At 43.9% G+C, this 16,820-nt stretch overlaps 1 protein-coding gene across 1 annotated transcript in view; it reads right to left on the bottom strand.

The window, feature by feature from the left end:
• Positions 1 to 8,843: 8,843 nt before the first annotated feature.
• RTN4 (reticulon 4) overlaps positions 8,844 to 16,820 on the bottom strand; it is a 16,105-nt gene continuing 8,128 nt past the window's right edge. Inside the window, exons 4-7 of the mRNA XM_009709519.1 lie at positions 12,458 to 12,527; positions 11,727 to 11,773; positions 10,387 to 10,445; positions 8,844 to 9,924 (exon numbers count right to left, since the gene is read on the bottom strand). Coding sequence (XP_009707821.1) covers positions 9,882 to 9,924; positions 10,387 to 10,445; positions 11,727 to 11,773; positions 12,458 to 12,527 — 219 coding nt within the window. The 3' untranslated portion in view covers positions 8,844 to 9,881. The remainder of the gene's footprint in view (positions 9,925 to 10,386; positions 10,446 to 11,726; positions 11,774 to 12,457; positions 12,528 to 16,820) is intronic.

Below are 16,820 nucleotides of genomic sequence, written 5' to 3'. Positions count from 1 at the left end.
AAAACATTTTTAAAAACAAACCAAAAAGGTTTCAGCTTATGCTAGCCTACATAAACCTTTTCAAAAGGTAGTTACCTGAGCTAAGAGGGATAATTTTTAATATGGAAAATGAATCTATTATAAATACAATCAGAGAAGTAAAAATGCAAGGGCATTCTAGTATGTTTTCACATAGCAGAACAAAAGGAACCAACCTACCCTGATCAGCAGTTGTAGAAGGTATCAAAATCACCTTTCAAACAAAATAGGAAATTGATTTTTCAGCCTTTGCTGCTAAATCGTATTCTTTGTGGTGTAAGACTTGAAGTCACCCTGCAACAAGATAGATGCAAACATGAAACTCTGATCTGAATTACATCTATATTTTGAAGTCTGTTTTGCAACATATGCCTGGTGGGATGTGATTTTTGATGTGAAATTTCAGATTTATATTTAGAGGAAACTATAGACAATGTGTTTTCAGTAAGTGACTTTTATCCCTTGTGTTTGGAAGCTTTCCATTTGCTTGGTAGTTTTCTCCAGGGGAGGGATGAGCCTATTGCTTTCGTTAATACAGAAACTGCTGAACAAAGTGAATCTAGGTCATCCAGCAAGATGTGCCGCATATAGTCCTGATGGTGAAATGGTTGCGATTGGCATGAAGAACGGAGAATTCGTTATTTTACTTGTAAACAGCCTTAAGGTTTGGGGCAAAAAGCGAGACAGAAAGTCTGCGATTCAGGATATCAGGTATGTCAGAAATCTCAGTTGAAGTTCTCTAAATACACAGCCCTTACTCAAGAAAAAGTCCGTCAAGTTCCAAGTTGATTTCCAGATTTTTTTGTAACTCCGTATTTGTTGAAACGTGCATGAAATCACAAAATGCATTTACTGACTGACTGGTGGCTTTACATATACCTAAAGCTTATATATCTTATATACCACACACTTTTCTTTTTCTTTCCCCTTGTGATTAACTCAGTTATATCCACTTGAATATAGCTAGTAATTTGTGCACTGCGGAGCTGTGATTATGGGAATTAATATTATAGTACATTTTAAAATTGCAATTCCTGTTGCTTTCTCGCAGAGGATTAGTGTTACTCTGCACATTGTGCTGTGCGCTTCATGCAAGTGCAATATCAACATCAGTTAACTACAGAGAATATCCTCAGTCTTCGTCATTTGTTGAGCATCAAGGTTTGGTTTGGATTCAATCTTGCTATTCATAGAAGGTTTTTCTTGTTTTCCAGTAAAAGAAATTTGTTCTTTTGTGTTAACATGAGAAGCAAAAGAAAATCTTGCACAGAAACAGTAAACGTTATCGCCATTCCATGTTTTGTTGTCTAGGATCAGCCCAGATAACAGGTTTTTGGCCGTGGGTTCACAAGAACATACCGTAGATTTTTATGATCTCACTCAAGGTACAACCCTAAACCGAATAGGCTACTGCAAAGACATTGCAAGTTTTGTCATACAGATGGATTTTTCTGCAGACAGCCGGTACATTCAGGTATGTCTCGGGTAGACCCCTGTTTGTTTGTATTTATTGTGACTCACCTGTTGTCAGACATAACAAGATGGAGGTAAGAAAGGGTGAGGGAGACTTTCCAAAGTCGTCGTGAACATAACTCAGATTGCCTTTAGGATGTTCACAGGGCTCTGTTTAAAGGCCTTCCTCTCTTTTTAAATACTCGGGGTTCTGCATCTCCAACCGTAGCACCATAGCTCAGTTCCCTTACAAGATTACCAGTGTGCTAGAGGGAAAGTGTTCTCTCATTTCAGGGGAACGGGTACAACACCACTGAGAAAGTGCGTGCAGATTATAACACTATAGAAACAGTTCTCCGCCTCCCTTTCCCTAGGATGGGCTGCGTAAGATAGCTGAAGTAACATATGAGGCTTCCTTCTGAAATTTTCCCGATTTAGTAAAATTGGGTTGAGATAAACCAGAGAGTATGTAACTAAAAGGAAATCTATCAGCTATGCAGTATGCATATGAACACCTCATTCAGTTAGCATCCTGTAACATCGTTATTACTTCATATTGCATGTTATCAATTCTAGCCAATTAGGAAAAAAGAGAAATTTTATCCTAGATGTTTATTTCCTGATAAAACCTGTTGAGACTGTTACTGCTGGAAAGCTTATTAAATACAGAAAATGATACATTTATGGCAAAGTTACTAGTTTTTTCCTTTCCTACTTTCAGGTATCAACGGGTGCCTATAAGCGCCAAGTTCACGAGGTACCACTGGGAAAGCAAATAACAGATCCTGCATTAATAGAAAAGATCACGTGGGCCACATGGACAAGGTAAAAAACTAAAGAACAACATGCTGCCTGATTGGGGACGGGTGCAATACAGAACTCAGACCAGATCAGATCACAAGACCAGATTGTGTAAACCTAATGCTCGAAACGTCCCCAGGGTTTGGCAAACCTGCGAGAGCACACAAACGCTCCCCTTCCTCAAAGCTCTGTCCTACGCGGTTATGGTTTTTACACACCTTTGTAGCTGGTTGGTGTCTGTAGAAATTATTATGGTAGTAACAGCGAGGGCTGTCTGTCATAGCAACCCACCATGGGTTGCTGCTGTTCCTCCCAGGCTTCCCAAGAGTGAGGTGCATGGCCCCGCACATGGCTCTTGTACCACTTAAAGCTCCGCTTTTATTGGCGCGCTGGCGGAGGAGGCGCTACCTTATCCCACATCAGCAAACGCACGTGGTGTAAGAGGCATGGACACACGAGCAGATTGTATTGAGGAAGGAGTTGTGGGTATCATTAAAATGTATTTACTGATATAGATTTATACAGGACCCTCTCAACACGATTACAAAGCTATGGCTGTGCTCTTACTGTCAAAAGTGGAACAGGCCAAAAGCAGATCCGATGGCAAAGAGTGGGCGATAACACAGGCAGGTTTGGGGAGAATCCTACTCATACTGCTCTGCTATCAAGCAAGCATAAAAATCTGCCCCAAATGACTAATTTCTAAGGACCCTTGAGAGATTGTGGGAGTGGGGCAGACGCAGCTGACAGTTTGTATGTGAGTAGATAGGAATTATTATAGAAGAACTTAAACTAAGGGAAGAACAGCTATTTTAAGAAATAGTCTACATCCCATCAAGCATCCCCTCATTCAAGGACTTACAGCTAAGAGAAGAGAACAGTGCTGTCAGAAATCCCTGTGGGAGGGTACATCTTGTCCACAAGGACAGGAGGAGACCGTAGCTGCACAAGCTGCTTGTATAAAATGATGTGAGTGCTTCCACAGGAGATAAACCTCAGGATTTATGGATAGACATGGTTTGAGAGTCACACAAGCGTTCTTGTGATGTTCTCTGTGATGAGATCATATTCAGTGCAATGATTGAGAGGGAGAAGACTTTATTTTAAAGGCAGCAATTTTTTATTACTGGGCTGTGTTACCTCCCCATGCTGTGGAAGGAAGCAGCAGCAAGTAAGTCGTACAGTCTAACTCTCTTTTCTTAACTTGGTTTTGGAACAGCATTCTTGGAGACGAAGTCATTGGAATTTGGCCGCGAAATGCAGATAAAGCAGATGTCAATTGTGCATGCGTGACCCATGCTGGCCTAAATATAGTCACAGGAGATGACTTTGGTCTGGTGAAACTGTTTGATTTCCCATGCACAGAAAAATTTGTAAGTGGATATTTTATTTTAATCTAAACAGCTTGCTTTTCCTCGTGTTCAAACTCCTTAGCATCCAACCGGCGCGGCCCAACGGGTCATCTCCAGGCAGCTCCCAGCCGGTGCTGGCTGCGGGAGCATGGGAGGTAGTTGGGCGGCAGAACGGCTGTCCCCAGGAGAGCAGCTCGCAGGTGACGGGGCAGCTGCCGTCCAGCAACCGGGGAGGACGCGACACACGGAATGAGGTGCTGAGTTGCGATGACTGTGGGCTCGCAGGCACCGCCACTGCTGGGGACGTGATTTTGTCTGTGCTCACAAGGCAACTTTGTCACTCTGCAATGTCACGCTACTGTACGAATTCCTGAACTTCTGTTCTTTTTCCAATAGGCCAAACACAAGCGGTATTTTGGGCACTCTGCGCATGTCACCAACATACGCTTTTCTCACGATGACAAGTACGTTATAAGTACAGGAGGAGATGACTGCAGGTAACTGCTTATTTATTTTTACAACGATCAAAAATTTCTTCTATGCCAAACCCACAGCAAGGCATTTAACACCTTTGTGGTCAGCGAAGCCTGCTGATGTGTGACAGTTTTCGCTTGTTTTTCTTACTCTGGAATTGCTGTATTTTAAGGTCACTTGCACCCGATTCGCTCCTTGCCACACTGGTGCTGTTCACAAGGTCATCTCTACTGGGTGAAACGTCTTGCATTTGGGTGTCTGTGTTGATCAGGCATCGGCTTGTAGCTCCTTGGCTTGCCTTCCTCCCTGCGAGAGGGCAGACGAGGCAGACCATACCTGTTGTGGCGTGGGCCAGCACCGACCTGTGGGGCTTTGGGCGCCAAGAGGCAGCTGAAGGAGCCCCAGCCGCTGGCACAGGAACCGCTCGTGTGTCTGAAGAACATTTAGATCAAAGACAGCTGGTGGGGGTGTCAGTCACACAAAAATAACTGAATAGCTCCGGCCCAGCAAAGGGTAGGACAGGAATTCCAGCCCAACAGGAGGACAGGCAGATTGAGAAGGACATTTCAAATAACAGGAGGCTTCTCAAAAGGCGCCTGAAGTTTGTGTTGGGGTGATTTGGTTTGGGTTTTTTTTCAAAGGACAGGCAGCGTGTGTGCGTGCACACACGTGTGACTCCTGCCCGATCCCCCTCCTCCCCAACGCCCCAAGTCTGTCTGAGCTCCCAGTACCGCCCAGAGAGGACACTGCTGGGAAGCAAAACAGGAAGAAGAAAGGTGAGGAATAAAAACTAAACGTGGCTAAACACAAACTGCAGGAGCCTTTTTAAACAGAACTGGAAAAACTGAAAAGCAACAAGGTAGGAAACGAAAGGGCACAAATTCTCACAGGAGCAAGTATCAAGAAGCCGCAGTCAAGAACCAGGTATTTATAACTGCTTACTCGGCAGGAAAAATACAAGCTGGAGACTGCAGGATTGAGTCATTTTTGCCAGTGAATGAGAGCGCGCATCTTTTCCAGCAGCAGAAAACGAAATACTGCTGTATGTTTCATGACACTAGGCTCCCCTCAGTAAGCCCGCAGTGCCTGCAGCATAGCTACTGCTCTTACCTTCGGTTTGTTCAACACCCTGCAGCCAATTTAACTCTCCTCTCGCCGCGTGAGGTGAGCTGTTCTTCAAACTTAGCATTCACAACCTTTTGTGCAACCATGCTGGAAATAAAGAACCCCCCACCCCCGCCAAAGAGATCTTTTCATTTTCCACTTACGAAAGTAAGTGTGGGGTTGTGTGGTTTTTTTTTTCCAAAAAAGGGGTTGCACAGTGGGAGAGCAGGGAGCTCTGTCAGATCACAAAGCAGCTGCATAGGAACAAAGGCTGCATTTACCTCGGGTCTCACGCTGCGGGCTAGAAGTTACATAAACTCAGAAAAGCGTATCAGCTGCCTTCGTTTTGACATTATAGTTATGATGAGGATTTCTTGATTCAAACGCTGAGTGAAATAATAGCATTTCCAACCTCCAGGCCTTCACTAAAACACACACGCAGTAGTTTGTGACAATGCTTTAACTCTCTCCTGAGAAAAGGGCCTCCGAGTGCCGGCATTTGTGGAGTAACTCCAGGGCTGAATGGTGCTTTACCTGGCGCTTTGCTGGTACCTCTACATTTATGGCCACGTCTGTATTGAGGCAGCCTGTCTCTCTTGGTATGATATGCTGACGGTTGTCATCAAGTGACGTGGGGAAAAACAAACCTATGCTTTCAAATAATTTCTTTGTAGTGTATTTGTATGGCGATGTCTTTGAAAGGAAACTCTTCTTGCTGCTGTGACTGCCACCACCAAGTGACTGCTCTGGACTGGACAGCCATGAATGCCTCTACCCCTTCGGCTGCTGTAATTTCCATACGATGCTGCACGGATTACACGTTTTCAGATTACTCACACGAATTTGCTGAATGTGAATGTGATCTTGCATTTGAAAGACCAATATCCTTGAGAAGGAAGCTGAAGTTTGAAAGGGAATCCTTTTGTAACCTGGGTAGGCCAAAGTGATGAACAGTTCACGCACGAAGCTGCTTTTGCCTAATACTGTGTTATTCAAACCATGTCTGAAAAGGGAGCACGCTGAGAAAACGTTGGGCCCTTTCATTTGTGTAATTTCAAAATTTATGGCTTGAACATTTGTTCAAGAAAGTTGGTGGGTTTAACCATACCTGCTTAAAACTCAAATTTGGTGCACTGAGTAAAACTGCAAGCTTTTAATGAGCATGCTGGGGGGGGTCACACTTCAGCTTTCAATAATGGAAGGAGCAAAGTTATCTTTTTTTTAAGTCCATTTTATTTTGGAATATATATATTTGGCAAAATTTTTTATCCATGAAGTGCCTTTGAATAATTTTCTAGTAGTATGGGCTACAGTCTTGCCTCCCACCAATTGCTTTCAACATACGGTGCTATAACTTCAACACAGAGGAGGGCTAACCATTAACACCTTTTCCAGCTGTGTACGTACTTACATTATCCCTGTTTTCTGCTTTGGTTTTTTAATACCTTCACAAGTGAATTCCAAACTGTTTCCAACAGCACGAAGCTATGCGCTGTTCTAAGGACAAAGTCCTGATGGCATTACACCTCTCGATAAGCTGTTCACAATTGGCGTGTGATGGTAGCTCGACTGCAGCCAGAATTTGAAGCTGAATTCAAATGGTGAGTAGAGGGGGAGAGAGAGTAGGGAGAGACGTGGTTAAAGGAATTTTAACACAAATATTGAGGAAGTTGTTCCCCAAGTGTTCCTGCACTCTCCTTGTTTGTGGGAAAATGTGCTTTTTAGGTAACTGCTTCCCCAGGCAGTGGCCATCCGGCGTATTTAAGAAGTGGTTTGAAAGCCTCCAAGAGCCGCTGTTTCCCATTCGGGGGGGGGGCTGCCTGCCAAAGCAGCGCCTGGCCCATCACTAGCAGGGACTGCCCCTACCCTCCAGCAGGCAGCTAGGCCCGTGCTGCTTACCAGTAAACCACAAATCACTCTGATGATACCAGAAAATTTACCTATCCTCGAGACAAGCATCATCTTTGCTGCATTTGGACTCTTCTTCCCATCACCGCTTCTCTTGCGCCTCATGCAGCCCCCTCGTCCGTGACGGGGCTGGGGGAGCGTGGGGCAGGAGGCAGCTGAGATGAAAGGAGAGGTGGCTCCAGGTGGAAGTGGACACCAGGAGCAGACGTTCACAAAAGGCAAGTAAAGCCGCTCATTTAACAAACATTTTGTCAAAACCAAAAAATACAGGGACAGTGGAATTGGAGAAAGAAAAGCAAGTTCAACTTTTTCCAGTGAAACTGTTTGTTTAGAAAGGAACAGGAAATGTGGGCAATGTCAAAACAAAAAATTTCTGTGATTTCTGGCATGGAATAACATCCATATTTTGAAATTACCTTGCTTTTAAAAAGACTGTTTGTTAATCAAAAGAAATAAAGGCCAAAATAAAACATTCAGACTTGCATTTAGTCTTTGAAAGGAAATGTTAAATAGCGCTTTAGTCCCTGTGCAGGAAAATATAATTGTGAACTGTGGACACTCCCTGCCACTCCACTTCTGATGCCCACTGCAGAAAAAGGCAGCTGTTGGATGCAACAAATAAAGGAGTGGATCAACGTACATTTAACACACAAAAGTGCTTCAGCAACCTCAAAGAATCACCTTTTTTTAAAATTTAATTTATTAATGCCTTATATTACTATACAGAAGATCAGTTTGTCAGATACACAATAAGAGTCCCTATGCAGTCTTTTTTTTTTAAAGAAACCTTCTTGATCAAATAATGTAACGATGTTAGGTGGTGATGTCAGTGAGCGCCTTCTTTGCCTATGTTGTAATAATGTTTGCCTTCCTTTCACATTGATTGTATCCCAAATAAAACCAGTTGTGTGGCAGAATGAATTAATCAATGGTGATGTGAAAAATATCTTAAAGCAATAGTGTCTGTCAGGAAAACACTTAAAATTTGTATGTTTGTATAGTTTGGCTTTATGTATATTTATGTATTCAGGAGTAATGATGTATCATACTGTAAAGTAAAATATTAGTGCATGAATTTATTTTTTAATGGTCAAGATGCCATTAATTTAAAATCTGTGTCTCAAATAAATTTGGATACAAGTTTTCAATGTCCAGCTCTTAAATCAGATTCAACAAGTTGATCTGAAAAGATTATTGGCATTTGCTTTAGAGTTTCCTTCAAATTAGAATATGGCATCATACATTATTGTCTCAAAAATGAAAGAAACCAAGGATCTTCGCTTCGTTTAGCAGAATCTAAGCTTCCATCTTTCACAATTTTCAATAACCACCTCACAACACTTAAGTGGCGTCTGACACCGTCACCCCCGTGTCACTGCGCCGTCGGCACAGCTGGCAGCGGTAACAACGGGGGCCTTCAGGATTCAGCGCGGAGGCCTCCTCCCTGCGGGCAGAAATCTGTGCTACACGAACTACGCGCCGAACTGAGCATCACCGGCCGGCCGACACGCACAGCTATTGGGGACGTCAAATCTGTAACTGGAACTGAACAAACTGCTTCACACTGCACAGGTGAAAAGGTATCATGAAAAATCCGTCTACTCACATTGCTACACGTCCGACAAACTATTTCCACCACCATGTACAATGGATATTTAATCACGATGAACTTAAACAAAATAAACACAAATATATTAAACTTGCCTCAAGAAAGCAAAATACCGATATTATTTTATGTCTATAAGCTTTATTGATACTTGGGGTTTTTGTTGGGGTTTTTTTTTTTTGCTTTTTTTGTTGTTTTGGTTTTTTTTTTTTTACATTTCACAATGCATTCCACAGACTTAGTTCAATACAGCTTAAACTGCAAGTGTATAAATTTTCACTTATCATTTCTTGCATAACAAGGTTTTAAGTTTCCAAACAACATTTTGCAGCAGTAGATATTCGGTCCACAGATTATCAGAGTTTGAGAGACTGTAGAATTATTTGCTCAAAATCATCTACCGTACGTCCGTGCAACAAAGTGTATGCTGTAGTTTCTTTTAATATATGTGGCAGTTCCTTTGTTCATTTCTCTTTTGTTTGGTTGGTTTTTTTTAAACAGATGCTAGTGTTTACAGAGACATTTTAGTTTTTCAAGCTTGTGTGCTATGGAGCTAGTCCAGAACTCAGTCAATCCTCTGAAGTATGAAGCACTGTGGAGCAGCTGAAAGATCTAAGCTTTGTGAAACACACATATATATATATAGGCAATTGATAAAACAATAAAATCACGATACAGCTATACTCATACCAAAAAGGCAAGATTTTTCAAAACTTGCTAAAATGGTATATTCTTCTAGAACATCTCATTTTAGAAAATCTGCATCAATCTACACAGACCATACACAGTGCACAAACTGGGAAGTGTTATCCTCCGCTCCACCTGCACTACCTCCTCCGGAACGCAGCAGGGACTACCTCTGATGAAGCAAAATGTACAGCTTTCGCAAATCTTTTGTATTAGCCAGTGCTGCACACAGGATAAAGAAAGATGATTAGTTTTAGATCCATACATAGCAGCTTACAATACTTAAGATGATGAAACACATGGCAGTCAAAACAGTTATTTTTTCCTCAAACACTGCGTTGCTAAAAAATAAAGATCTGTGAAATTGCACTGCGATGTCAAGGGCGTTGCTATTCCCTGACCCTCCCCATGTCAATCCAAGTAAGTATTTTTTCCCCCCTTAAAGACGAACTTCCTATCGATAAGTTGCTTCAGGCTTTTTATTCAGTTTTGCGCTTCAACCCAGGGATCTTTGCTTGGATCCTACAAGAGGAACAGGAGAGGAAAAAGAGCAGCATTTGAGTAACCAACACCAACCAAGAAAGGTAGGGGTAAACATAGTCTTAAAAACAGCAACATGTGAAGATCATTATCATGGCAACACAAAACAACTATTACGCTCAGAAACGGCTAAATTCTTATTCATTCACCCCCTCTGTTGCAACTGCTGAGGGCCTCAGGTTCCACTAATGGGTTCAAATACACAGATTTCTGTTCGAAATAATACAGGATTAACTTACTAACTTAACAGCATCAGCAAGAAGGGCGCTGATTTCATAACCATTCCCAATTTAAACAAAGGACTTTTTCCTCCCTGGACTAGTGCATGTAATGCATTTGTTGTTATATACAGGAGTACCATAGGTACCAAGAACTGTAAACATTATTTATAAAGTGAAGTAGTATTTTAAAAAAAAAAAAAATACCCAAACCAGTCCTACTCACTTGGCCATTGCATCTTTGACATTCTTGTTCACGAGTCCCAAATAATGGTCAATTTGGGCCTGAAATGGAAGACGACAGATGTTACAGACCAGCTCTTACACGCAGTTGCTGTGCTGCGCGGAAGGCGGCGTCACGCCGCATCAAGACGTGCTTTACACTGCAGACTGCTGACGGAGGGAAGGGGCTCAACCCTCTGGTGCTCCCAGTTTGATGCCAGAGCTCCTGCAGCTTCAGCGATGGCACATGTGAGTGGTTGCCTCCAGGAACACACATAACAGCAGCGAATAGTGGGTCGGTACCCAAATAAATTCACCTCTGGCTTCTACACGGTCCATCAAACCAGGTTCTAGCATTTCCCCCCCTCCCCTTCTCAAGGCTGCTCCAACACAGGGGTGCCCAACCGGGGCCCTCAGCGAGGAGCCGTCAGCTCCTCAGGGCACCGTGGAGCAGGAAAGCTGCTTGGGGGGGCTGGGCCTGTTAAACAGCTTACGCCTTCGGAGAGCAGCCTTCAGCTCCTCAAGCGGATTGAGGCGCCCAGGCTAAATTGTCCATCGTCTTTCCTCAGGCTGCAGGCTTTCCTTTCACTGCAGCCTACCTTGTTCTTTCCCAGGAGCTCGGAGAGGAGCCCAAGAGGCTCCGCCATCTGCTCCGTGCCTTTCTCCCTCCCTTCCTAAGTCAGTCCCAGGCTGGCCTCCATGAGCAGCGTTGTTTTTGAAAGAGGAGAAGGAACGGCTAAGCCAGAGCTGGCTGCCCCCCTCCTGTGCTATGACCTGCTGAAGACAGTCCCTGCTCAGGCTCAGCTATAATTTAATCATAGGCGGTTTATTTGGGGTCCTTCTTACCTCTTTCTTTTGCATTCATCTGTCCCCAGGAGAAGGACCAGACTGTGCCAAGCATCTCCCACCTCCTTATTTTGCCAGGGCTACAAATGCCACATGGCTTCAGCACACAAATCCTGAGTAGCATCGGCTCCAAAGAGGTTTCTTCAGAAATTGTTTTAGAAGTACTGACTTCCATCAGGATTAGTGCACAGTGCCTACTGCTGCTTTAGTCCTGACCAAATCGGGATCAGAGGAGAGAAGGCCTGCAGGTTAATCAGGCCCTTTTCCTAACTGTTTGCCAGGGAAGCCATCTTTATACTTCCACCAAAAAGGAGGGGGGGGAGAAAAGCACACGCAGTCCGGACTTCAGAGTGAACCTGATTTTCTTGGCACTGCCTCCTGGTTAAAGGCGTTAAAGATTTTAGAAGATTGAAATGAATTTTGGTTTTATTCACTTGTGGTTTTGCTTCAGCAGAGGTCATTTTATGAAACATTTAATGAATCATATTAAACACTCACCTGATGTCTCTCATAAATAACAGGAACACTGAAGAGCGAAATCAAAGCTGGAAAAGAGCACATCAAAGGTATAAATACTGACAAAAGGGCTGGTGTTCAGGTAAAACAAAGACTAGTTTCCACGCCTTTGCATTTCTGTCAAAGAGGTACAATAAAAAGAAATGACTAAAAGCAAGCCACATACATACAAAAATTGTTGGCCAGTAATTTAAATAATCCCTATTAAGGAGAAGCTGGGCTGTTCTCCAGGTCTCATTAACAGTACAGTAACTCTGGTCACAGCTCTTTTTCACTGGGGGTTATGCAAATTCTTCAAAAAGGATGCTTAGGCTTCTGCCAACATCAGCCAGTTTCTGACACCTGAAGCCAGCCTGCTCAGGGATACGAGAAATAAAACTTATCTGCAGTAGGACATGGCCACAGCCAATTTTGTACCTCCTGCAAAGTCACACTACAGCGAGGATATTCAGGTGAGGCTAACCCCGCCAGGGACAAGCACAACAGAATGTGCTTTTAAATGGTACCTCTGGCAGATCAGCAATCACAGGGAATTCAACAACGCAATTCAAAATGATCTCTTCTGCAGTGTTATCCACGTCCTAGAAAAGGACACGAAAGTGTAACATCTTGCTATCCTCTCAAGAACACAGGAACAGCCTCACAGAATCGAGCAGACTTCAGTGCTTGTCCAGGGTTATTTTGTATGCCAGGTATTTATTTAAAACACTTACCCAGAATCAGTAATGTCAGACCATTAAACAAGGCACCAACATAAGTGAATACCCACATCAACACTGCAAACTAAAAAGGAAAAAAAACAGCATGTCAGCCCACAGTCTGTCTTACCAGAACATGCAAGTTAGAGCAGTGAGAGAACTTCTCAAAACGTACATATGAAAACTAAAATGCCCCAAACTCCACTTCACCCTTGTACGTCTCATGTAATTCTAGATGAGTGACAAGATGGCTGAAGGGTTCAGTAATAGGATATGCGGCCTCTTGCGTCTAGGTCGTAGGGCTGAATTCAGCCCAAGTCAGCAGTGACCCAAAGCTGTCAGTACTCGGTGGTTGCTCAATGCCCTCTGTGTTTACACAGCACTTCCAACTCTGCGTTTAAGAACGACGGGCAAACACAGTCCCTACCTCCCGCCCTTCAAAGAGACAGAACAAGACAGGCAAGCGAGAGGTGAAAGGGCTGGCGCATGACGCAGCGCTCGGCCACAGAGCCAGAAAGCAAGCGGGTCACTAGTTTGTGCGGTAGCCCAGCAGCCAACGTACAAGCGCATCCCCTCCGGGGCTGCAGCGCTAACACCGGCACCAAACTATCACAATCACGGAAAGGTCCCAAGGAACCGTTGGCTAGACTAGGCAGAGGTTTTTGTCACATTGGGGGAAAAACCGGCCTGGAAGGTAACGTGACATGGTTGGCTTGATTGACTTTCCCCCCCCTTAAAAAAAAACAAAAACAACATAGGAGTTTTGGATACTAAAAAATTCAGGCAAGAGAGCAGTCAACAGTGGCATAAAATGGAAGCTGGCTCTAAGTCAGAGACAGCTTCAGAAGCAAAGACGTCCCTTCTGTTAACAGACACCTAAACCCTCACGCTGCCATAATTTCTGGCTTCGTATCCCAGCCCCTAACTCGCACCCAGACACCGTTCCTCCCCCCCCGCCACCCTGCTGACTGCACTCCTACAGCTCCCCGTCGCATCCAGGCCCCGCTCCGCTTCACTAGCTTTACACAAAGATCCCCCGAAGTTCAAGCCCCTCAGCTTTCTGCCAGGCGGAGAGTGTCCCCAGCACACCTCTGACCTATACCGGGCTGGGAGGGGGCCGAAGGCTGCCAGCTCTATTTCTGTGTAGGATTCCTCCCGGAGGAAAATCAGCCCCTTTCTTCTAGTGTTGCACAGCCCACGAGGAACTGAGCAGAAGCCGGGCGCTGGATGTCAGACACAGTGGATTTACCAGGGCTTATTTCTTGCTAAGCACTGAATTACGCCTTGCACCGTGCAGAGCACACAGACGAGACCTCCAGCCCGTTAATCAACTAAGGACGGAAGCGATGTATCCAAACATCCATTTTTAGCTTATCATAAGATGCAAAACATCCAAAGCAAACAAAATCATCAGCCAACAATATGATAAGGGCATGACAATCAATACAAGTTTAATTGCATGAGCCCTGTAATGAAACAAAGTTTACTTCAACAGCTTCATTCAAAGCTGATCCCTTTCAAAACTCAGTAGGATTAATTGCAGATGATGCAGTTCGTTATCTGTCAGTTCTTTCTAGATGCGACGCAAGCAGCACTAGAGGCATAAAGTTAACCCCCCGACAAGGCTGCAATGTTACCATCAACTGCATTCCCCCTGAAGGATTTTGGCAGGTTTATCACGAAAAATAAAGCAGATTTCTCGAAACTCCCTCATGATTCATTCAAACCTTGGCCCAGTTCTCCGCAATGCCAGGGCGAGAGCTGGCTGCCAGCCTCTTTGCACAAGACATTTTAACGCAGCAAATCCTTTCCTTTCAGAGCAAGGCTGCACATGCAGCACGTCCCCCTCCCCGGCGAGGGGAGCAAATTCAACAACTTTTACTACAGCAAAAAGCCCCCAAGTTTGTGATCATTCAGAATGATTCTCTTGCAGGCTGTGCATTCAGTAAACTAAACACGCCGGCTTCAAGCGCCCACAGCAAAGCCGCGTGGCAGCTCTCCAAGCTCTCCTCTGCATGAACACGCTTACCGCAGCTAAGCACCACCCCGGTCAGGTGGACATTCTGTGATATCGCTGAAGACTATGACCAAGTCAGAAAAATGTGACTTTACGTAAGCAGAGGGATAACAGATATGAATCAACCCCAAAGTCCAACAATTATCAAACTATCCAATCCTATTTAGTGAGCATTGAAATTTATGGCCCGAGAAAGATCAAAATCCAGGAGTCAACATTTGACTGACACAGGCTTTGCTTCTCCATCCAGAGCAGCACCAGGGTGTAAGGACGAACTGTGTTGCACGTGCAGTTTTTAATCCACTTCACTGATTCATACCGGGTGGGAGAGGGAACCGCTGAGCCCAGCCAGACCACCCCCCTCTCTCCATCGCGTCAGTAAGGCACACCTATTTTGAGAGCTGGGGCTACCGAAGCAAATGCAGTTCAGTAAAAACCTCAGAACCCTGCTCCCACAACTCCTTCTCTCTTCAGACACTTCGGACAGTTAAAACAACCCTCCCAGGATTAAGTGGAGTTGATCTCAATCCCACATTTACGTATTGGTCTCTGCATTTTTTTCCTTGCAAATGAGACAAACTCAGAGAAGCTTACAAACGCTAAACACTTAAAGCACCAAGATGAAAAAAAACCCCAAACCTAGGCAACCTAGGACTGACCCACAAAGATAATACTGCTCTTCCCACACACTCAGGACAGAAGGAAAGCACAGGGCTCAAGCTCAGCCTAAACATTACAATGATCACATAACTCAGTAAAAAACCCAGTACATCTGATGATACGACCGAATCAAGTTTTTGCCTGCCTCACTCCATGATTAACGACTCCCCAGTACCCAAAGCATACTGCAACGTAATGGCAAATCCAGAAAGGTCCATCCGTGTTTCTTTACTACGAGATAGTTCCAACACGGCAAAGAGCTCCGTTTCTCAAAACATCAGTTGAGCAACGACAAATTGAAAGCGACTGCGCCCCAGTGTCAGAGCAGCCCCCGCTGTGCAGCTGGGGGGGAAGCCCTCATCGCTGTTTATCAGGACCAAGTGCAGTTTCTCCTGGGACTCTCTGGCAAGGGCTCCTCTGGAATTGCTCCTCAAGAGCTGTGAGGAACTTTCCTTTGTGCTGCATAAATATTTAGAGTCCATTTTAAGACTCTGATGACTAAAGCATTGTTTAATAAAAAAGAAAAAATCTTAACAAGACATTTTACAGCCAGAACTATTACACACAATAAACTGACCTGCAGATATTTTCTACATTAAAGCTCTGTAACTTTAATTATAAACAACACGCTGTTTCCTATAGTAAAGATGTTTAAACTACACGAGCCAAGATATTTTATTTTTTTTAAACCAGTGTCGTCATATTACATAAGACCCCAGCATCTTCATGTTCTCCTCAAGCACAAACTCTTCAAAATCAGTAACTTGTGGCTGCGAACTGTCCTGACATTCACTGGTTTCATATAAGACTTGCTCCCAACTACCATAAATTAGACTAATTAACCTACATAAAACATTTTAAATGTCAGAAGAAGAGGGGAAATTAATTAGTTCAGCTGAATAAACATGTCTTTCCTAGATACCACAGTATTTTAAAAGCAGTTAGAGTGCCTTGAAGACATTCTGACTGGAATTAATTCTACCTCTAACATAATTCCTCTGAAAGGCCTAATTTTAAAACAGCGTTAACTGAAACAGCAGTTGGCTGTTCACTGCTTCCTTTTCCTTTCCTGCAAGGGATTGGGATCTCTAAACAAATGGTGTGGAAATCCTTGTAACTCAGATGAAGGGCTTAATTATTAAAGAAATACAAGCGACCTTGTGACTACAAGTTTTTCTGTGATGTTGTTTAATTGGATCCAAACATGACTTACGCAAAATAACTTTTCTTTCAACATGGAAACTCCATGCCCTTAAAAAACACAATAGACAAAGAATATGTTCCTTTCCTCCCTTGCACACCAAGTTTAAGTTAACGAAATGCAATTCTAGCTGTGCACACAGTAATTCGTTTGGTCAAGGCTGTGGCCTTCAGATGCTGCAGAGATGAATCCTAAGTACTCAGTCACTGAAGCGTGAAGGCGAGACACAGCTTCTTACAGACCAGACCGATGGGCAGCGGTGAGAGGCTGTAGCCATCAAAATGCAGTCCCTCCGGGGAAACGCTGGCCAGGCACCGACAACCACGGCCTTATTTAAGCCACTTTGCCATAAAATGATTGCAGCAGTATCAATCATGTCCAGAAAAATGACCAGAAAATAAGAAGGCACAGCTACCTCATAAAATACTTTCACTACACAACCCTTCAGGAGCAGGAAGATTATTAGACAAATCCCTGGGCTAACATCCCATTCTCCTCTT

The sequence above is a fragment of the Cariama cristata genome, unplaced genomic scaffold (genome assembly GCF_000690535.1).
Source record: "Cariama cristata isolate BGI_N322 unplaced genomic scaffold, ASM69053v1 scaffold20431, whole genome shotgun sequence".
Classification (NCBI taxonomy): domain Eukaryota; kingdom Metazoa; phylum Chordata; class Aves; order Cariamiformes; family Cariamidae; genus Cariama; species Cariama cristata.
Note: the sequence above shows the minus strand (reverse complement) of the source record. Positions and strands in the feature narration are given on the sequence as shown.